Here is a 23435-nt window from a genome sequence, read left to right as displayed (position 1 = left end):
AAGGTCACCCGTCTGCTGTTAAAGTCTCTGCCTGGACCAGTAGCCGCTTCATCGTAACAGAGAAAGCCAGGAAAAAGTTCTTCCGAGGTGCTCCATTTAATTTACCTTGCTAATACGGCTGTTAAACGGCAGAGTCATTGGAAGTATTCGGTCCTGGGATGACACAGTTACTGTCAAGCCTGCGCCAGTAGATAACGGTCCTCTCTCTAAACAGACGCGAAGATTCTCGACACCTCAAAATCCGTACTCGTCAATTAATTAGCAAGTAGCGCCCGTGGAGGTGGGGATGGTTACCCAAGAACACTGGGCTCTAGAGCGGACGATGGTGCCTCCTCTGAAGGGATTAGAGTATTAGGCGACGTCACGTCACTAGAGTCTAAAGGAGTCTCCTTGGAACTGTGCTCTTAGAGATAGCCCAAACTTACACACCCCCGCCTTACCGATGCTTCTTTAGGTGCTCCCACTCTCCTTGTCTCTCATACCCTGCTCGAGGCTGGTCCTTCTTCGAGCCCTCGACAATTCCAATTAGATAAACCACCGACGGATCACGGTGTTCTTAGCGGTTTTATTGGAGCTCTGTCTTAGAATTTCTGTATCTTTTCAGGAATACCTGATTGTAAAATGGTAAAATTGCGTGAAACTTTAGAAATGGTATCTTCGATTTATCTTCATAGATATATGATTATTATTTTGAGAATTAGTATTAAGCACTGTTCTATTTATTTAATAAAATATATGTTAATGTACCCCAAATGCGTCAGAATTATTATCATTACTCCTGCGCCGTCTGAACACCCGCCGAGGGTGTTCTCGCGAAAGGAACTCGTACATCTTTTTCTCGCCGACGTTCAAGGGTGGAAGAGGCCGCCGCTAGGCGAATGCCGGATAATTTAGGGGTTTCTCACGCGTGGATAATGGGGAACTTGGCTAATGCACCCCACTTGGCACCACATGGATTCGCGTGAATTCTGCGGCCCAGTCTTTCCGTTTTCCCCTGGCTTTTCTTAAACATTGGTTAAGTGCCACATACACTTGGTAAAATTAACGCAATTTTGATGAAATTGAAACCTTCAATATAAGCTACAAATTATGATAAAAAAGGTGACGTCAAAGATGCCCACAAAATTTTTTTTAAACTGACATCACACAAACCTACAATTTTTAAAAATACCTAATATCAAAATTTTCAAATAAATATAACCAGCCAAGGTAATTAAAAAGTTGCTAAACAGTAAAATAGTTGAACCACCTCGAATAGGAGTGTTGAGAACTCTTATTTAACACAGAAGGATTAAAGAGCGCTATTGTCTGACCATAGACAGTGGCATTCTACTGAGCCCGATTCCTGCCCGAGAAACCTAACGAATTGGCTTTATTTCCAAGGGGATTCCGTGATGCTGCCGTTGTTCCCTGTCGAGCCACCCCTGTGCCGGACTCCGAGAGAAGATTTTAAAGCGGACTCGTGTCCTGGCATCGGCGGAAACCAAAGGAAGAGAACGCTGTGACTGGGACAGCTGGACACCGCTCCACCGCTCGGCTCCGGGGAATACCTCGTCCCTTTGCCAACTATCCACCCTTACGTCAACCACTTTGCCCTCTTCCCTTTCTTTTCCTCTTTCCTCCTCCGTGGCCTGGCCTCGCAGACTGACGTTTTAAACCAATCGAATTCTGATCAAATATTTAGCGCTGCCGGAGCCAGCGCTTTAAGTGGCTCTTCCATCGCTGGACCCTGTTCTTCTGCAGACCTTGCGTCGTTGTCCTCCTCCGTCCAGCTACTGCTCACTCTAAGTGGGAAATATGGTCCCTTATTCCAGGAACTTCTGAGTGTTCTTACGGCAGCTAAAATGGTTTCACTGGACCCTCGTTGTCAGGTCATTCCTATCATTTCTGAATTCTTCTGGTGTTGGAGAAGAAGAGTCGAGATGATGGTAATTTTTGAAAATTGTCGGATGTCACAGGCCAGCTCTTGGCTCGATTAAGAGATCAGCCATTGGATCAACAGGCACGGTCGAAAGCGTAGGCTTTTTTGTCCCTTTCAGCATACGGCAATACGTCACGCGTCCCGGTTTCGGGGCGTAATTAAAGAGAGCGCAGAACAGCATGACGCCTCGGGCCTGTCTGGGGTAAGGAGCGGGGCGAGACGGCCCTGTCGAGGGTGTGGGGTATAAGGGATGTGTTTTACCGAGGGATACTTACGCCATCCCTACGCGGCACATATTTTCATATAACAAAACCATCTGCGTGCCGCGCATAACAAATTTCAACTGATTTATAGGGAGGTCGGAGTAGGCGGGCGCAAATTTTCGCAGTTACGTCGACGCCACCGTCAGGAACTCGGACGACGCTGCTCTTTTCCGCCGATTTATACGAGGCGCTCTGTTATTGGTGGCGCGATCGCGAAACGAGTGATTCTTTGCGGAAGAATGCATCGGAAGTGTGGGAAGAGCCTTTTGGCAACGAGTCCTCGAGTTTGCGATTAATGGATATTAATATAAATATACTGTGCATGAAACTGTACATTTTCTATTCAAACAAAATATTAGTTCAGTTATTGCTTACCCAATTTCGATACTTCCATATCATAAAATACTCAGACACATAATTTCAGCTGTATTTCAGCCTTTCACTATATATCTCTAGTTCTTAGAATTTAGCACTTTAACTTTGTGAAACACGTTTCATACTTAATTATCATTAAATAAGTTTCTCGAATTATTCTCCTCGAAAATATTTGAATAATTCTAGTACTCATTCTCCTTCAAATAATTATTTCCATATTCCCCGCCACTAAATAGCTGCATAAAATTCCACGAGATTAAAATATGAAATCGCGAAGGCATGTAAAACCGTCGGGCAGAAAAGTTTGTACATATGCTCCAATATTTCTGGGATCCTGCACGAGAGAAATCGGAAAGGACGGGTCTGTAAGCTTCACACTGATATCTACGAGGAACGCGACCCTAAAGGGTTGCACGGAGGGGGTTGCAAAGTCGGGTATGTACAGAGAAGGGTAAAGAGGGAAGGGGGGTGGTAAGAAGGGACCGTGCTCGGACCAACCGACGACGGACCGAGCCATTGGATCGATAATGTCATAGTGACAAGTACCAGCACGTGTATCCTTCTTATGCTTATGGCAATATTGTGCACGTTCGAATCCACCTCAAGGGCTGTTATACACTTTTCCCATTTACGTTCAGCAAATACTGTTGGGAGACCAGTCATAACTCGATGGCGAGTTGAGACAGAGTATCGAACCACTGTAACCGAAATGCAATATTAATTAAAGACACTCTGGTCTATAAGAAGAAAATACGAACGATATTGATCGTAGCCTTAATGAATTATATAGGGCGATACAAAATATGTGACACAGTTTAGAAAAAGGATACATGATAAGTATTCAGGGCTCGTGAGATACATAATTTTGCAGAGAAACTTCGCTTTTGAGAGACAGAATTTTTATACATTTTTTTTTTGAAGTTATATCACACGTTTTAGGACACCACGTATAATGAGAAGTACCTCTAGCGACATGCTACCCAGAGAGGTCCGTAACTTATGATTGACAATTTCATTATGCCGGTTTATATAAGAACAGAGGCATCTGGAAGGGAAACGCGGTGAAAACTAACGTCAGAGGGAAGAGTTCTTACTGTAAAACGCGGAGGGCAGTAAATCCTGAAACGAACCTGGAATAAACTGTCCGAGATACGACTATAATAATATGCCTCCGTCGACGCCGCCAGATTGTTACGGCTTGTTGGAATTGCCTTGCCGAAAACCAGTCCCGCTTTCGCGGTGTTCTTGGATTACGATGCAATTTCTCAAGCCTCATGGGCTTGCACTGATGACGACCCTTAAAACTCGAGAGCCCCCTTTTGTCGAGGCTCTCGCCGTCGGAATTATGTGTGGCCGTGTGTGTCGATGAATTCGAACGATGCGCCCTTCGCTGTTTCCGGTGTCACAAAAGTTTTTCGCCTGGCGCATCTCATGAATAAATGAACCGGTCATTTCGAAAAAGCCATAACTACGGGTCCTCCGCGATGCTTCATTTCTTTCTCTTTTATTTCGCTTCGGCTGACTTTATTTTTCAAGTCAAAATGATTTCTTATGTCTGCAGTTGCACGGTGGAAGACAATTTATGACATTCGCTAGAGCTATACGAATGGAAAGTTTTTAGGAAATTTTTTAGTAAATTTGTGGGGTAGCTGCAATTTTTTTTTAGAAATATGTGACCTTCTTGCTCTGAGTTGAGAGGAAGTTTTGTATCTCTGATAATTTTAATGTACATATGTGAATTATAGGTCGCTGTAGTTTGAAAAACTTTTATTTGGTTTACTAAGCCTATGTGATTGGGTAGTCTTCCTGAGATATCTCACGAATTTCTAACCAGAGTATACTCCTTTCTTAGGTCAAAGATTTCAGAGTGATATACTAGAATTTTTTATAAAAATATAGTGATTTTTATTATTCAAAATTTGTCGAATAATACTGTCCTTAAGAACACAATTCAGAGCCTCCTGTAAGTCGAACACCACGTACAAATCTCGTTTACGACAGTTCTCGGTCTCTCTCGCCCTCTTTCAAGTAGAAATATACGAAGAACGCAGAGTTCTTTGGCTCTCTCTTATTCCGTGCCACGAAGTGTTATACGTGCGTGCACGCGGCCATAAAGTGAAAAAAAGGTCCAACAGCAGTTTGTTACGGGGAGCAGTTGTAACGGAAGGGCACGTATCGGGTAACGTGATTACAAATATATCATAACCTTCTTCGCTTTTCCTACGGCCACGTTCCTCGAAAGGGCCCGTGTGGGAGCGTCGAGCGTGTCCTTCGACACGCGATACACGTGCGTCGCCTGTCGATGCGGCTTTATCGCAGCAAATCACTGCCGGCCCGAAGAAATAAAGACAAAAGGGGACCGGGGTGAAAAGGGCACGTAGCACATCCCCTCGGTTAAATCGAATTGACAGAGCACGTTCCGTGTGTACTCGATGGTCGAGAAAGGAGTCTGGCTGCTTTATCGTCCTGGGATACAAACACTGCCCATCAAAGGGACTTACTGGGCTTCATTTTTGCGAAACTTTAAATCGATAGAGGAATTAAATAGAATATAAGTTGGTTGAAACAGGCATGACCTACTTGAGGAAAAATAACGAGACATTCTTTACTTTACCTTTCCTATGATCACAGTCTTATGACCCATATGTGGATCAGGATAATTTAACGATGATTTTGTACAGCATTAGAAATTTCTCAGATTTTTGTCCAATTTCTGACATTTCTTATCATTTTCGATAATTTCACCACACTTTTATCACTTTCCTGAATTTATAAATAACAGTACATTTTTGTTAAGCTACAATGGTATTAATACTACATTATTTATATTGCTGACGTACAAAACATTTAAGGCACAATCAATCATCATCCTCTATATCACCCTATATTCAGACAATTGAGCAAATCATCGTTCCAGGGAAACACACATCCCTCACATATTGAACCTGGACCTAATGAAACCCTGTGCATCCTTCTCCGTCAGACGGCATAATTTGTACGACAGCCAATGTCGGTGGCTCCGAAGCGAGAGTCCAGGGGGTAAAAGTGAGCTGAGAGAAGAATATCGTGGATAGAGGAGCAGCGATCGTATCGCGGATCAGCGTACCGGAAACGGGGACCGTCGCGCGAGCAGCCAGACAGCCAGATATCTCGGAATGTTTTACACCTCATTAGGCAACAATGTGTTGTTGCCAGGGTGAATTATATCGGGCATGAGACGCCCGTCAAGACAAATGGCTCGAACCGGAGGTAATTGTGGGCTTTTATTAGCTCTGGTTTCTCCTGTTGGCTGCGAATCGCGCAACGCCGTCAGGGAGAAGCAGAGACGACGCCGAGCGCGAGGCAACAGCAACAACCAGCAAACCTATAGCAACCCTTCCGCCACCTTCTCGTCTATTTTCCTTCTCCCTGTGCACCGACGTTCGTCTTTGTTCCTCTTTCGCGGCACGCGCTTAATTACTCGCGTGACAGTAATGCGGGAATGCGAATCTCGTCCCTCTAATTCCTGCAGACTCATCCTCGATGCTCGACTTGTAAGTAAGCGGCTCGAGTCAGTTGCGCTGAGGTCTTTGCTGAAGCTCTGCCTTTTTAGGTTGGCGATTAGAAGCGCGGTCGACTGCTGGATCGTGTGGCAGAGGAAGAAGGAAGCCTTTGATTATATGAGAATTTTGGGGGTGGATTTGATGCGATGTGGAATGAGTCAGAGAGGTTGATAGTTTATACTTGGAGCAGTTGAGAGTTTTTGGAATGATTGTATGCAGTGATGAGATTGTGATTTGTATTTGAGGAAAGGATCTGTAGAGATTTTAGAAAGTATTCAAGAATTTATGAGATATTAATATGTGGTAAATGAGGTTCCATAGAATTTCATGCTTAGGAGAGGACCCTGATTTCCTAGTGTTAGTAGGTTCTACACAGGTTTTGGGTTATTTACGTGGGACGATAAAGTCTAGCTGTCGACGTTGGTTAAAGTATGCCAGAACGGACGGGCAAGATTAATGTGGTCAGCGTGTTTCTTGAGATATTTCACATACTTGCAAGGTTAATTACATCGCTGTGAAAATTGTTGTGGCCAGGGTACTGCCTATGACGAGACCTGAAATTTTAGTGCTTTTGGTCTTCTCAGTTCCCTAGGTCTTCAGAAGTTCTAAATATAATATTGATAAAGATTCTGGGTATAGAATTAATTATTTATTGACAGTTTGTTTTCGAAATTTAAAGATTTGAAAATTTGAATATTTGAATATTTGAATATTTGAATATTTGAAAATTTGAAAATTTGAAAATTTGAAAGTTTGAAAATTTGAAAATTTGAAAAATTTGTAACTGTAATTCAAAGCTGAAGATAAAATTTTACTCTGAATTTTCTACTACTCATTATACTAGAAGTCTGACTATAGACTGCACTCATACTACTAATCGCGTGTCTGGTTACAGACGGGGCATATTCCACTACCAAACTGATGCAGCACATTTGCCAATATTCTCTTTAAAGTTATTTAACCCTTTAATAGGCTCTTTTCCCCCATGTTTGCCACAAACATCTACGAGATACCGAAAAGACCGGAATTCCCATTTACTTCTCATGCAGGGCAGACTTTCGAGGTCGGTGCCGAAATCGCAGTATTTTTTCCAAGAGGGAGGAAACCACAGCATTCTGAAAGGCCGCATTTTCGCGAGAAGAGGGGCCACGTATCCACGCGTTATTACGCCTCTAGGAGGTACAACACGCTCGGAGGCATATGCGGGCCAAGCTTGTCCCCGTCCCCCTTTCCCTCCGACGTGGTTCATGTATTTATGCATTTCCACCCAACCGCCGCTTCTTGACTAACGTCTACGCGCAGACACATAGACGAACGTGGACGAGGCATTGTGTACCCTCGCGATTTACATGTATTGCTCCTCGATGATGTGCCGTAAAAGATGACTGGGGGTGAAGGGTGAAAGCGCAGCGGAGAGGACAGAGAATTGCTTTTAAATTAGCAACGTCGGTATACCGATGAATTATCATTTCGTGCAGGGTATTAAGAAGAAAATCATCTAAGTTATCCTTTCATGCGTTTGGTATATCTTTTCAGAATGATACTGCACAGATCAAAGGGAAAAATAAATTATCACAGTTATATGCCGAACGAGTACTACTTTCAAAGTTTTTGCTACTTATAGAACTCTCTTAAAGAAAACTTTATGATATCCAGTAAATCCGCGAGTAAGATAATTGAAGACGATTTAAATTTACAGAAGTACATAAACGGTAATATTAAGCCAAAAAATGGACCAATTTAAATTCTACTGTTACAAGCCCGCAATTAACGATCACTACGCAGAAAACAGTTAATTATGATACACCAGAGCGATTTAATTAAGCTCAAACGAAATGTTAATCGCGGTAACTGTTAGCAAAGTTCGGCCAGGGAACTAGAACACGTTGTATACCAGCTGTAACGTCAAAGTAAATTTCAAATTTCTGCGGAATCTCTCTTTCACGGTAACGAATGGTTCCGTGGTTGGCTTTCATTATTCGACCGCCATATTTACTCATTGAATTCAATTCGGATTCACTTATGGTATGATTTACTCAGCGAAGGCGTATCTGAGGATGGTGATGGGAATTTATTGGAGACGTAGGCCGTCCTGAAAACGGAGAAGGAAAATGCAGACAGAGGCGGGCAGGATGAGAGAGTGAAGGAAGGAGAGAAGCTGAGAGAAAAGCTCAACGAGAGGGACAACGGGCAACGAGGGGAGAGGGAAGTGAAGGGCGTCCTTTCTCATATTCTACATCCCACACGATGGCTCGTGAATGTTACAGCGGTACCTATCTTTCCAAAATTTAGATTTATAGCCTGATGTGTATATTCTATTTTTGATACTGCAAATATCTCAATTGATTAATTTTTTGACTGTAGAATGAAGTTCTAGGGTTACATAAATGGGATCTATTAGAGCTAATTTTAAACAAATGTTTTTCTGTGGATTATTATGAGACTTCATTATTTTGCAGATTTGATTAAGAATCTACTGTATCAGAATTGTATAATTATTGCCTGCTCTTTCAAAGATGTACTTTACATGTTTGGATTTTATTACAGGCATCGGATGTGTCATATAAATCTGTTGAACGTGAATAACTTCTATGTTGTATTCTGAATAAAAAAGAGCCGAATATCTGTGGGGGGTCTTTCTGAGAATAAAATCTGTCCAGCGGCGTGATGGTGCTCTGAATGTATAGGATGTCGCTTTATTGGAGGATGCTGAATTTTTATCCGTCCCCCGCACAAATAGAGGCCATGTAGAGCCATCCAGTATGGTCGTTCTTTAAAATGCATGCCGCCCTTAAATCAAGACAACAATAATTGTGTCCACTATTTGGATACGGTCGATCGAATTTGGAATATTTGTTGCTTCCTTACCCTCTGCTACTAACACCCCTCGTATTTGTCAGATCTGCTGACTCTTCAGTTCCGTGTAGAAAGAAAATGCACTCAAAGGATAAGATAGACGACTTTTAGAAGCAAGAACTTTGGAAAATATTGGAAATGGTATTTTCAAGATGCATTCTTCATTTTCTACTGAATTTAAGATTTATAATTTAGGAGAGTGACTAATTTCTCTATTGCTACTCCTATTTTTTAAATAAAAGCCTCCTATTTTTGAAAGTGTATCAATTTTTGTCATTTTATTTTAAAATGCTTCTATCAAAGATGAAGAATATTAAATATGATGCATTAATTTCTTTCTCTGATAAATTTGAAAAGGGGGAGTAAGTAAAAAATGAACAACAATCCCGTCGTTGTGAGCGTTAATTTATGCCCACAGTGAATTCTGGTCGATCAACAGGGGAGCTCAGAATGTCACAGGCTCGAGTGATACCAGAGGGTGGAAAGGAGAGGGCGGGCCTACCCCCCGCGAACTCGAACATGAATTAAAGTTTTAATTTCTCTAAATCACTGTTCGCCTTCGAGAGCTTTCCACCAGACGGTCCGTTACTTATAGCCTTTGCCCTTTTTACCGCCTTCTTTTTTCCCATTCGCCTCGATCTTACCACCGTCCAACCCTCGCCAATTGGGAGAAATCGATATGCACTTATCCGATGACTCTCGAGACCCCAGGCCCCCTACCCTTCTTCTTTCCTTTTTTCGGCCGTACTTTTCTAGGCATAACTGTCGGCAATCGTTCGCTCGTAGAGATTCAAATTTTACTAGCCACCACTTTCCTCGATATCACTCGAAAACTTTAATCAATCGCTTCACGATATTTACTTAAAAAAATAATATAATGCAGCAAGACAGATCAATAAGAAGAATGTTAGAAGAACAGACAATCTCTAATACACCCACAATCACAACTCTAATCCCTGCTCTAAATACTTAAAGTATCATAGGAAGTGTTTATCGAAGTAATCCACGTTACTACTAGTACCATGCTTAACATATTTATAGTTTCATGACCCATATATGAGTCAGCTACCTAATTCTAATATTAACTAGATCTTCTTAATGACGACATATTTTCTTCCTTATTCTTCAGTGGACTGTGATCGAATCAAGCATTACCTCAAATGATATCTCCCTAACTCCACTTAAATCAAAGTTTCCTCAAGTTCGCGACTGAAATACGCTGACAATGACTCACGATCACCCCATGAAAAGTGTAACAAGAATCGATTCCAGAGCAGAATGGAAGCTGGATCGCGCGGCACACTTTGCGCTCGATATCCCTCGTGGCGACGGGGGTGAAACGGGGGCTGTTCATTTAAAATCATGACGCTGGGTAGGGCGAGCAGTCACGGCGGAGGCGTTAGTATTAACGTTAGGTAGGTAGCAGACCGGGGCCACCTACAAGAAGTTCGCGCGCCCCCTTACCCGACCGGGTAACATATTGTTTCCATTCTGCTCTCGGGCTAAAGCGCAATAAAAAACTGGCATAAATATCGTCCCCCCTCGTCCCGCGGCGACGATGCCACCAGAGTGGTGGGCCGCGACACCGAGCCAGAACCACTGCAAGAACAGAGTCTACGCGGAAACGTTCTTTCCCGCTGGAGAAACGCCGGGGACTAATTTGTCTGAGTGGCTTTTTCGACGGGTTTATAGAAAGGGAGCCGCAGATTGCGAGGTCCCTTGATGTTTCGGGCTCCTGCGAATTGTTACGCCAACGAAATATGGTATTCTCGCGTTCGGGATGTTAAGGAATCATTAGAGCTTAAAGGGCACGTCGAGAGGAGAGCGTAGGGCTTGGGAAAGTGAGTCATGTCAGATTTCTGACGTGGAAAAATCTGGGGAGCTTCTGAGAGACGCGATTTTCTTTAACTCTGACTTCTGACCTGGTTTGAATTTTGATAAGTAAATTTATGAGTACTTACAGCGTGACAGGTTCCTCAGGGCTCGAAGGTGAAATTGAGAGGGACATCGTGCTTGGTAGACATCTTGATGTTCCTGGCGACCTGACTCGGTCATTCACCTGTAACAAAAAGATCATGTCAGAGCTGATGGACACTTATCTACGAATTTTTAAATGAGTACCTTCTAATATTTTCTGAAAATAGTGTGACAGTATAGTACTTTAGTCAAGGGTATGGTACACTGTGAAATTGCTGGATACATTTGTCAGGGTTCAAGACGATCCGCTTTAAAGAGGATTATGCGAGCGATCAAATTGAAAAATACTGAAGAAACATTCCTTCGTGCACCTTTCGAATTCTTTGCACGATCCTTGCTGTCGTCGATGGGGAATTGAGCAACAGGTAGAGCAGATATGTCCTCGAGGCATCATGCTCGACAGGGCATACGCGTGATTTACTGTATAAGTGACTCATCGAAAGCACCCTTTTCCCTCTCTTATCTTCGCTTTTCTACTTCAGACCAATGTGAAAGAAATAATCCTCTTATCTGTCACTCCGATAATGTTATATTTATAAGAGAAAGTGAACGACCTGCACAAGAATTTGTCATATTATTGGATTTCCACCGGGAAGTACTTTCATAAACATCAGTAGTAGTAGAGCAAGTAGAAAAGTCTATCAATGGTCAGACAAGCAACTGAAATCACACTTAATCTTAATTTAATTTTTAAGATTCACTCTTTTTAGATATACAATTTCTTTAAAAAGCATGTTCCACGCATTTTTCATATTATTACACAAAAACTTACATTTATCTCCATTGTAACGCTACTGAAACAATTATTAAGTAAGATATCATTCAGAATTTTTTCTCTATAGAAAATACATTTAAAAACTCACAAAATTAGAAAATGTCCCGTGTTCCTACAAACATTTTCGACGTCTCTTAATCAAGGCAGTGGCAACGAGCATAATCGAATCGGCGCGAGCCGACAAATTCAGTCGGAATTGAGCGAGCCCGCGTCCAAAGAAATATTACCGCCATATTTTTCTCGAGTGAACGATGACTGAAGCCCTCCCGCGATTTCCGAGGGATTAATAATGGCAGTAGGACCGTTCTACGACAATCGTAGAGAGAAACAAACGCAGCCCCGAGCAAGTGGACCAGACTCGCACTGACATCAATCTGAACGAGCGAGCCGCACCCCTAACGAGCCACCGAGTCATATAAATTTTATTGCCATTTCATAAATCCACCACTGCCGCGTTGTAACCGTTCCGCTGCTTCACCAGAGATTATCAGGAACGTATAAAGTTGCAGATCGTTGCACTATTATGGCTCGACTGTCTTTCGTAATGCTTTTCGTCTCGCGGGGTACCCGCAGGGGTTGGTCGCGAAAAATGTCGCGAAAACGATCGAGTAATGTCACTAGTTCTTGTAGGTGATAAAATGAGGATTTAAAGTAGAAAAATTGTATTTTCCAGCAATTCCCTTAGTGTCGTATTTACAATGATTATGACGTACACTTTTATTGATTACATAGGGGGCTAGTCTGTTACTTAATTGTGACATTATTGCTATTATTACAAATCAGTGTGTAATATAAATGAATTCTCTAACTCTAAACGTTTAAAAATATTAGTCAAAAACTAAATGCATTGAAACTGTCCAAGTGGTAAATAATTCATTTGCAAACAAGTGTCAATTATCTCAAAGACGAAGCTGCCTAGAAGAAAATTTCATGTCTCATTTTTGGCCAACTTTCGCGGGAGAAGTAATTCCCTCTTCGTTTATTCCACGAATTACGCGTCGCTCCGTAGTTTTCGAGCACTATCCCAAAGGCATTTCCATAGCGCATGAAAAATGCATGTATTACGGCTTTAAGATGTAAATAAAAAATATAAAATACGACGCGTGCACAAGCGGGAGGCATGGAAATGCCGGGATTATATTTATAATAAATAAGACAGCGGTATGTACGCGAAGGAGGAAGAAGAAGCACAGTTAATTCAGTTTTATACGACAACACTTCCGATCCACGGTAAGCCGGCGACAGTCTCAAGTTCCTACCCTCGCGTTCCTCTTCATCTTAACGCAAAGACGAACCAAAACCTGATTTACATTTCTTTCTCTCCGCCGCTATAAAAATTCCGCGACGATAACTTCCTTTGTTCCGACCCTCTACGGTCGTGGGGACGAGAGACCCCTGCGGCTGGAAAGCCACAGGGAGTCCTCATAACACCCGACTAGTTTTCGGTTTACATTACATTTTTTCCTTAATTAAAGACAATGCGAATTCACCTTTGTCGAACGACCTTCCTGTATCCCTAAAAAATGTCAAGGAACCCCGAAAGCCTTTACTCTATGTATTTCTGAATCATTTATAATTGATATGAATTATACATAATAATAGAACTAACGAAGATACAAAAATTGACATTTTATAAGAATATTCTCAAACTTCTTACCAAACTTCGTCAAGAATCTCCTAAGAAAATACATTCTTCGATTTTCATGTACCAAGAAAGCAAGGTGCAATATCCACAAAAAATTCTTCCACTTTTTTCCACGAAGAAATCAAGATCCAATATCCACAAGAAACTCTCCACACCGCGAACTCATCGCATCGCAACGACGAGTACCAAAGTCACCATTACCATATCCCGAACCGCCACGACGTATCTGCATAATGACAGTCCCAGCCGATGATCGTTCATTCAACCGTTGCCAACTGACGCAAGTCAGGCGAGGGGTGGGGCCGAGAGAAAGAGGGCAAGACAGGATCGAAATGTAATTAAGAGAGCAAATAATCCGAGTCGAACAAACTCCATGAAATGGATCAAAGAACTGGTAAGCGAGAGGGGTTGGCTGGCGAGGGGGTTGGCGGGGGCATGTAGCCGACGATAGGAGCGCGTTGGTGAAAGGTAGCGAGGACGAACTACGACCGACTGCTTCTCCCTGTCGTTCTGCCGTCTAGCCCGAAGGAGTAGGGCAACGAGGGGCCTCGGCAAAGACCCTCGATAAATATTTCCGTCAAGTGACCGGGGTTGGAATTCAAAGAGAGCCGAAAGGTGGAATCGAGAGCGAAACGAGTCCATCCTCTCTTCAAGCGGCAGTTCAAGGGACGGTCGACGCGGAACGGTGGGTGGAGGAGGCCTGCCAGCCAGTATATTTGCGTTACGTTACGTAGTTGCGCGTTTAATCAGCCGTATACCCGGAAAGGGCGCGTGTGAGAGGGAAGAAGGAAAAGAGGAACCCGGCCTCGACTTCCGGATACTAAAGGAGGACGAGCCCGAACATCGTTCCGCCTTTTGTGAGGGCAAAGAGAGCAGATTCTGTGTTTACTACCGGACTCTACGACTGCTTGTATGGAAGCAGATCGTCGCTTGTTGGAGTCCTTTTTCTGCTTACCTTTTTTCCTTTCCTGCATTTTTTTTAAGATTGCATGGGTACGCATTGAGAGACTGATTTAAAATTCACGAGAGTACTAATCGTAAGTTTTTAGTGTAATTCTGTGTATCATTTTGTCGTTCACCATGCATCATTTTTATTTATTTTTTAAACTGAAGATATGAAATTATTCTGTCTGTTAAAGTTAGAATAGAGTTCCTTAAGATTTGTTAAAGTTTTGACTTGAAATGTGATTCCGTTGAAGTAGGTATATTACTGTATGGTTATTAAGCATATTTTGTAATTTAATTTTTTAGTGTATTCATAGATGCTGTTGGAAATTCGTATGAGAGAAGGCGTAGGAGGATAAAGGAAGCAAGGGAAAACGGTAGAGACGGCGCCTACGAGACGTCGATGGCGTGACAGATTGCCTCCAGTATTTTCCACCACATATATCATCGGCATCCGCCAGTTCTTAGTTCTAGTTCAATGCTCACCACCGTCGTCTCCCTTAATTGGCACTACCTATACCAATCTACCTGTGCCATCTTTCAGAAAATTTCCTACCACAGTTCGCTGAGATAGATTATATTTAGGAGAACGATATTAAGTGAGAGACAATTAAATTTGTGTGATCAATTTTCTGTAGACTCTAGCGAATAAATCTCTTAAATATTACTACTTACTTAAATATTATTCTACTGCTCTCTATATCCTCAGATTTTTTCATCAATTTTTTAATTTCTGAAATCTTGACTTGAAATCTTAGCTAAAAGATGCTGCCTGAGTTTTAAAAATAATATTCAGATAAAAGAGCGTTACATAATTTTGTACAATTTTCATTAAACCTGAAAGTTTTTTCCTACATCGCAGAAAAACCCTAAAACGATATATTGTTTGATAAATACCTCACGTAAATCCTATTTAAAACTAGTCTATCGTTAATTATCCCCACGCCGACGAGATTGGATTTCAGAATTAAACTAAGGAGGCGCTGTAATATATCGATAACAGAGCGAAGGGTCAGTGACAAACTGCAAACCGCACTTTCATCGTCAGGGATGCGATTAGGGAAAAATTCGTCCTGTTTTAATGGGCAGTGAAAATTAAATACCGTGGTGTCCACCCCTTAGGTCCAGCCACCTAATAATTCATACGAGGAATGTAAAAAGGGCGAGCCCTTTTTCCGCTCCCGTTCCCCGTTGTACCCGCGCGAGGACGAAGGAGCGAGGACGAGAAAAGCCAAAGGGGGTAGAAAAATACGAGGCCGTGTTTATCTTAAGATTTGTAGCCGCTCTGTTCTCGATATTTATTGGCCCTTTCCGAGGCAAGGGCAATGCCACCGCCTGACGGACCGTTAAATTTTATTATGTTTTTTCCACTGATGCCGACATAACGCGTCACAGGATATGGCTCGAAATGCCGCAGTAAAGATAAATCCTGATCGTTCGCGGATCATCGTTTCTTCGCGGGAACACACGTCGTAACGCTTGTGTTTACCTCGAATTCTGGGATGTCTACCCCCAGCGATACGCCAACTATACATGTATGTGAACAAAGTTATAATGGAGGTTCTCTGTTCGGATCTCGAAATGCTTTAGGTTTGCCAAATGCGTCGCTGAAGGTAATCAGAGAACTGCTTTTCTAATCCTTCTAACAAGAAGATGAAAATATTAACTATGGATACCAAATATGGCTTATATGAAGAGGAACTGTGAGATCTTTGAATATTAATACACAGTAGAACCTGGATTGAGTGACTTAACACAATATTCAAAGTTGAACTACTACCTATAACAAATGAGATAATACTTCAAAAACACTAAACCGAAGATCTGTAGGACCACAACTGTGACACTAATGATAACCCGCGTCTTACGCCGACGAATTCATAAAGAAGGATCTCGAGGACGCGAGGGTATATGGAACAGCCTAACTGCCTACCGAGGTCATATTTAGGATTAAGGAGACGACGCGACGGTTGCAACCTCTTCAGGGCGATAGTTGCGAGCGCAGCGGAGTCGCCTCGCTAAACCGGGCAGCCCATTATCTTAACAAATCTAATCTCGCGGTGGGTGTTTATAAATGTCTTGTTTTCCAGCGTAACGCCGACACGAGGCGAGGGGAAGAGCGTTTCCAACCACATTTCGGCTGGATTCCCTCATTAACGGAAGTGGGTGGCGAGAAACGTGGCATACACTTGCGAAACCTTCGTGCTCCTTGAGGGCAACCCAACTTCTCAGGTCTTTGAGTACAGGGTGGCGAAATTTTTAAGGAAGCTTGAAGGCTTTGTAGAATATTTATGAAAGCTAATTTGGGAATTTTGGAGGTCACGATTTAGTGAAAAAAAAGAGTGAAGAAACATTTCATATGCTCTTAGAGTAGAGTATTTTTCTATCGAAAAAGAAGGTACTAATAAGTAGTAAGATATCAGTTGGGAGTTAAAAATTCTTATATTTGATCTTAAGAAAAGGAATATTTCAGCTGCTACAACTTTATACTACCTAATTGACAGGGAAAAGAATAATTAACATGCTGAAGATCCAAACAATTTACTAATTCATTTAAGCTTCTAATCTAGTTCGACTTTCTCGTTCAGACGCTGATCAGCATCAGTCTGTCGAGGAATTCGCCTAAGTTTAAGTGGAGAGCGTGCCTAGAGCATTGAAGGTAGCGTATATGCAACGAGAGAAGCTGATGAACACAACTAAGGTATGCGAGGGTGGGGTGAATGTCTGTTATTATAGGACAGAGAGTACAGCTCGTCGCAAAACTAGAGGCTCTAATCCCTTAAGAACAATAATAAGAATCCTTCCTCCGTCGCCAGGATGGAATCAGTGTTAAAATTGCCGAGGCGTGTGGAGAGACAAAGACGAGGAGGAAGGCTCCAACTTAATTCAAGGTCTCGGCAGAAGGTTGCGCAGCGTAATCTCCTATTCGACTACCCCTCGAGATCCTTCAAGAACGCCTGCTTAAACCTTCGCTCACGCTTTCTTTTAACCCTTCTTACATTGTATCTTACTACGCTTTTCATAATTTAAGCACCACCAGGGAATGACTAACCTCGGATTGCTGGAATAGAATGAGGACGATTGTTGCTGAGGCAAATGGCGTTCATGCAATAAAAGTGAAGTTTAGCGAATGAGCAGGGAGTGTTAATGAAATATAAAGCTTGTAATTTTTCTAGTTATTCCGAGGAGAAAATTATAGGACACTATATAGACAGTGTTTGGAGATATTCAATTATTTGTAACTTTTAATTATGATGGAAATTGATTTAACATAGAATATTTGAGAATCTTGCTAGAAACTTTTGCCTCCAGTTTTGGGTCAACTTTTCTACTTTTTATCAATATTAACAATACAGGAGGATTAATTAGGCACCTCGCCAAGGAGCCATGGCTGCAACTCTTTTTCTGTAAATTTTCATTCGACTCTCGTGCGAGGAGTCTACGTTGAGGACTTGTTTCATCTTTGGAGCCAGGACCGAGGCTCTTCCTCGTCCTCGTCCTCGGCGTAATTTGCACGCAAAGTACCGGGAAGCTGTACTTTGCGAGGCCCCGTAGTGTATGTGCACACATAGGCGTTATGCATGGTCTGTATTCAAAAACATTATGCTAACGTCCCTCTCTTCCATCTGATGAGCACATCTTAATGGTTATTGTGTGACTATGTACATCATATTTTCATGTTAACGTAGTAATTACGAGGGACACTTTAGTCTCGTATCTTCTCTTTAATTTCTTTAACATAAATATCTAGCAAAAGGTGTGGTTCATTCACAGTCAAATATACGAACGAATAATTTGTCTACAAATATAGAAATTATGAAAATTTTTCATTTAAAGGTTTCCCGATTTTTGTACCCTAATTTGTCTCCAATTTGAATGGTAAAAGACTAATAGGGAATTAGGTACATCACGTGTACACACAGCTAACGAGCTCCGAGCAGCGTCAACGAACGAAGAAGGAGGCCTTCCATCAGATAATAAAAAACCTGTCACGTAGCGGCGGGTCCGCCGAGGACCACCAACTGAAACCAGGAGGGTGGCGAGAAGGAAGGAAAAGAATACTAATTCATTATTCAATCTGGGTCGAGTGATTAGCATGCGCCGCTACCCAGCGTCTTCGTCCTCGACTCCTTCTAAATAATGTAAGACGTATACCGCCGCAAGAACGTGCTACTACAGGAATCCCATCCCTCCATCGTGCAATTTTGTTCTGTTTCAAGTTCACATTTAAATAATTATGCACGACGCTCTTGCAGCGTGCATGGAAAAAATATTTATTCAGCTGATCCTTGAAGAACTAACATGTGCATTCTCTGATGAGAAAAAAATATGGCGAAGGGAGTTAGATCCCTTGAGGACAGACACAGCGTTTCGCGTGGAACTTTAGCAAAATTTGTAATTTTAATTTCACAGGAATAGACAAATCAGGCAATTCTGATCTGAGATAAAAGCACTTATTCTAGGGATATTCTAGGGAAGGAATAATATCCTAGTAATATACTAATGAAATTTCAAGTGAATAGCAAAAAGTGAGGATAGAACTGTTCTATTAATTAGGCAAACTAAGGCAGAAGAGTGTAACGAAGCTAAAACTAGAAAGTAGAAAGAAATAAAATAGAAACTAGGAAAACGTCCATTCCTTTTCAGTTCGATTCTCTGCGCTATAGCTGCAACACTATCGATCACAGCGCTTTTCTCAGTTACTACAATCGTATTATCGTAAGGGAAGATTCCACTCTGCGCTCAGGGCAAACAAAAGAGCGCAGCAGCGAAACTTCACGATGTCTGCAGGCATTAAATCAACCTTCGTCAACGAAAAAAATCTCGGGAATCTGAATCCGTAGTCGGGGGTAGACGGTGCGAGCAGAGATAAAGCATTTTTAATACAATTAAGCGAGAACCTCCACGGTATCTGTTCTTCTTTCTTCATCCCCCTGTTAGCAGCGTCACCCGAGGCCCTGGTGGTCTCAGCTCGAGATCTGGATGTAAGAAGGGTTGTACTCGGCTCGCCTCCGGGGCATGTTAATGCACTCCAAGATCTTAGCACTTACACTCCAACACGCCTATCCTCGACCTCGTCGTTCTCCTGCCTGCTTTTCCATCCCCAGCCATTTTCTCTTTCTCTTAAACTACCCCCGACCCAAGTCTCCGCCGCCTCCAGAGGGCTTTCACGGACGACGCCTTAAATCCGGATCTCTGCCCTCCTCCCCCGCCTCCAACCCCCCCACGATTCTTATTCAGCCACCTTCTCAGTCGCCTCCTGGATCCGGCAGCGTTGGTGCTGCGATTTTCTTCGCTGGAACGCCCAGAAATCGGGTTTCCAGAATGTACGGCTGCGGTGGCGAGAAGGCCAGCCAAGCACGATCGAGGGGGTATGGCTTGGGAGTTTCCTGTGGCCTCCGGGCGACGATGGTTATGGTTTCCAGTGCAAGCTGCTGTGATAGGGAATAGTTTCTGCGTGGAGGTATCGGCAGGTTCATTCTGCTCTGTGTTTACTCCTTAGAAATACTGTAAATCTTCAAATTGTTAAATTTGAAATTCAAATTTGGAACTTCAACTGTAATACATTTTGAATTTAAATTCAAAAATTTAAAAATCTATTTCGAATTTGAAGCTTCAAATGTATATTTGAAATTCAAAAATTTATTTTGAATCTGGCGGTTTTCTTTCTTCTGAATGTTTCATTACTTCCTCAAACGTGATTTCCGCAGGCTCGGGAAACACGATTCCAAAGACTTTAAAGTATCAACAGCAATTCTTGCACACCCTCAGAAGTACTTTTGAACTTTGTAACTCTGTCAATTCTTCAAACTAGAATCTAAACTTCGCTGGTGCTGTGCCAGTGTCGCGAAGTTCGCGAGACAAGAGGAAAAAAATGTTGAATTTTTTTGGTTGCCTCGAAGTGGGACACCCCTTCAAGCGCACGACGGTTCCGCTGGACCCCTGGAAATCCGACGAGGGAAAAAACGAAGGCAGAGAGGGCAGAGGGGGCGGGCGATTGCTCGCAGAAAGAAGTCTTAATTAACGAAGCCATTGTTTCAGCCGTGGAAACGTCGACGAGAGGCGACAGCCACGAGGATCGAGCGCGGCTTACCAGCCTCGCTCGCGGGGGAGGTCGTTTCGTCGCTGGCTAGGGGTGGAAAGAAAAAAAGGGCCGATTTTTTTCAAGGACGATGGGCACACCGGCCGCACCGACCACCGACGGTGCCGCGCACAAGGGTACACAAAGCCCTTGACGGATGGGTAGCTTGGTGGCTGTGCCGCAACCCTCATGGTTACGAGTGACCACCTGTTGAGGATCCTGCACGCACCTGTCCACGCACACACGGCTCGTCCTACGCGCTACCCCACGAGCCCCGTCACCGTGGATGATATTTCCATCCGTGATGACCGAAGAAACGGCCCGGAATAACGAGTGTCGACGCGCTGTGTCCACACCGTGTCAAGTCGCTCGGAAGAATGGCCAGCCAACAGGTACCACTGCCACGCGAGCACTGGAAGGCTGTGGTCCACGCGAAAGTGGGGAAATAGAGTATCGTGGTAGTGAGTGAAGGGGATAAAGATGGGTGGTCCATGAGTGCTGAGTTTTTGAGTTGATTGAAATTTAATGGTGGACAGTTTGATAACTTTGAGAGAGGAGTTTTGACAAATGAAGATTTTTCTGTTTTTTTGCATTTTTGATAGGGTTGATTGGAAATACTGAGATGAGGATTGTAATCAAAAGTATCTGTAATGGATTTTCACATCTGCGATTATAGTAATTTCTCGGCTATGCATGAGACAAAATTGAATAGATGAATACATATCACTATTTTAGTAGGATTAGTGGTGATTTCAGAAACCCACATTAGTATTATTCTAGGTTTCAGTAATGCCCTACTGGTGATTCTTCACATCAAGTGAAATAATATTCTAAATCCACGTATACATATCCAAAATTCTGTATCCTACATTAAAAATTATAGCTATAAAGTTACCACAGCATCAGTGCCACAAGAAGTAGCATTCAATATGAAATATTATAGTAACATTTAAAGCACCCAACTTCCCCAGGCAAATGCTTCTCCAAAATTCCATAAGACCCACGAGTCGCGATAAACCCTTTCAATGACCGTGACCGAAAGTCCACTTAATCGTCCGATTAATCACAGCCGAAGTCCCCTTTACATTTATCGGAGTGGTCGTAGCGTGAACGCGGTTCGAAGCAGTCGGTCAGCGTTTCGAACGTGGTGAAAAAGTGCTCTGTCGTTTTTACCGGTCGAGTGCTCGTCAATCCGTAGATCGAGGGCGGTTTTGTTTTATTTTCTGTCCCCTTTTTCCTCGTCCTGGTCCTGGTGGCTGGGACCACAACTGAAGGACGACGGGGAACGCTTTATTTCCACCCCCGTCGCGATTATTCCATTTGTTTCGCAGTTGGCATCGCATGGCTCGCGGCGACGGGTTTTCTCTCTTACCTTCTCTCTGTTTACCCTCTCCCCCTGTTCCCTACAACGATATGGAGAGTTCCATGTTGCGTCACCCTCGCCAGCGGATTCGAGCGTTGAACGAATCGAGCGTCCAGCGTTATCTCGGCATATCCACAGGTACGCTTAATACCTACCGTCGACGTATTTATTCACCGAAACACTCTTCCATTTTGACGAATGACGCGGCCTGTCGTGCCTCTGTTTGAACGCTGTCGAGTATATTTGCGACCAGCTTCGATCGAGCTACGGTTCATTGTAAATTTGGATGGCCTGGAGTATAAAGCCTTGAGATTCATTGTAAGATGTAAATTGTGGAAGTTCAGGGGACTGAGAGTTTTCGAGTTTAGGAGAATTTGAGGACTGCAGGAATTTGTGTGCGTAACTGTGAGAGAATTAAGTGTATTACTAGTCTTGAACGTCACGAAATATTTGTCTTAAAAAAGTACAGTGATTGTGAGAAAATGTAGAGAGGAATAAAGTGAAAATCCTGATGTGCCTTTTTATGTATGAAGTCATATATAATTAAGTGATATAAAGAATGATCAACCAGTTATTCTTGAATACAATTAACTTGCTGATATTTACTGTACAATGAAAATCAAGTAAGCGAGGTTAAAGGGGAGGAACCTAGAAGTGCTGAGGAGGGGATCGATGCTTATTAGTAATCCAAGATCGTCTTAGCCATTACGCATTAAGATTCCGAGATAACCCCCGAGATGCTATTTCCAACCCTCTATTCACGTTTCACCTTCTCCCTGGCAATCCTTCGTCATCAGTCTCAACCGTCTTGTCGTCGCGTAAGACTGAACATTACGTTCCTCGAGGATGTAGGCACGTCTTCAAATTGCATTGGCTCGTGTCACCTGCTCGAATCTGTCCCTGATTTTATCGCCCTCAGTTACGAACGCGTTACCCTCCCATAAATTCCTATTCATTGGTAACTAAAAATACCGTGTCAAGTAGTGAGAAGTAATTACAGTAACTACTGTAATTTTATTTACTACCGAATCTCGAGCCTTTTTATTTGGAATTCTATATTATAGAACAGAGATCCTCTACATAAATTAATTCTCTCCAGAAAAAATGAAATGAAGTGTTCTTTAAAGAACTGAAAACCAAAGTATCAGAAAGCAACAGAGACATGTATCCCTTTTCAATCGAAGGATTCATCAAACCAGCGTCAATCGATCTCCTTAAACAATCCATCAACGTCCCATTGCAATTGAATCTGGTCGGTCCAGCGTCCAGCACGCTCAAATTCGTCAAAGTGGTCAAAGCGGCATGAAGGAAGGAGAGACCCAGAGGCCTGTCAGCGGAGGGAACGGTCGGTTGCATCGAAAGGCAATCGACGAAGAAAGTGGCAGGAGTGGGCCAGCGGTCGAGCGGACTGGGCTTTTTCAACTTCACCGTGCCACAGCTGGAAAGAGATCGCCGTTTAAGTGGCGACTCGCTAATGATAGTCCAACCCTTCGAGGACTCCGCCGAGGCTGGCCTCTCGAAGTCAGCCTGCATCTGATGGTAACTTCAATCCGTTAATTGGTGTACAACTTTTTTGCCCGTGTTTCTTCTCTTCCTCTTGCCTTCCCCGCTCCCTCCCACTCTGTCGCTCTCCACGTGCTCTCCATCGTTCTCGTTCCTCTTTCTCGTAACGGTACAAAAGCGAGGAAAAA

At 42.9% G+C, this 23435-nt stretch overlaps 1 protein-coding gene across 1 annotated transcript in view; it reads right to left on the bottom strand.

Annotated features, from left to right (window-relative positions):
- LOC143180792 (uncharacterized) overlaps nucleotides 1–23435 on the bottom strand; it is a 280953-nt gene that overhangs the window by 28275 nt on the left and 229243 nt on the right. The window contains exon 5 of the mRNA XM_076380754.1: nucleotides 10919–11016. Coding sequence (XP_076236869.1) covers nucleotides 10919–11016 — 98 coding nt within the window. The remainder of the gene's footprint in view (nucleotides 1–10918; nucleotides 11017–23435) is intronic.

Source organism: Calliopsis andreniformis, chromosome 6 (genome assembly GCF_051401765.1).
Source record: "Calliopsis andreniformis isolate RMS-2024a chromosome 6, iyCalAndr_principal, whole genome shotgun sequence".
Taxonomy (NCBI): Eukaryota; Metazoa; Arthropoda; class Insecta; order Hymenoptera; family Andrenidae; genus Calliopsis; species Calliopsis andreniformis.
The sequence above is the reverse complement of the archived record's forward strand: the minus strand, read 5'-3'. Positions and strand labels throughout refer to the sequence as shown.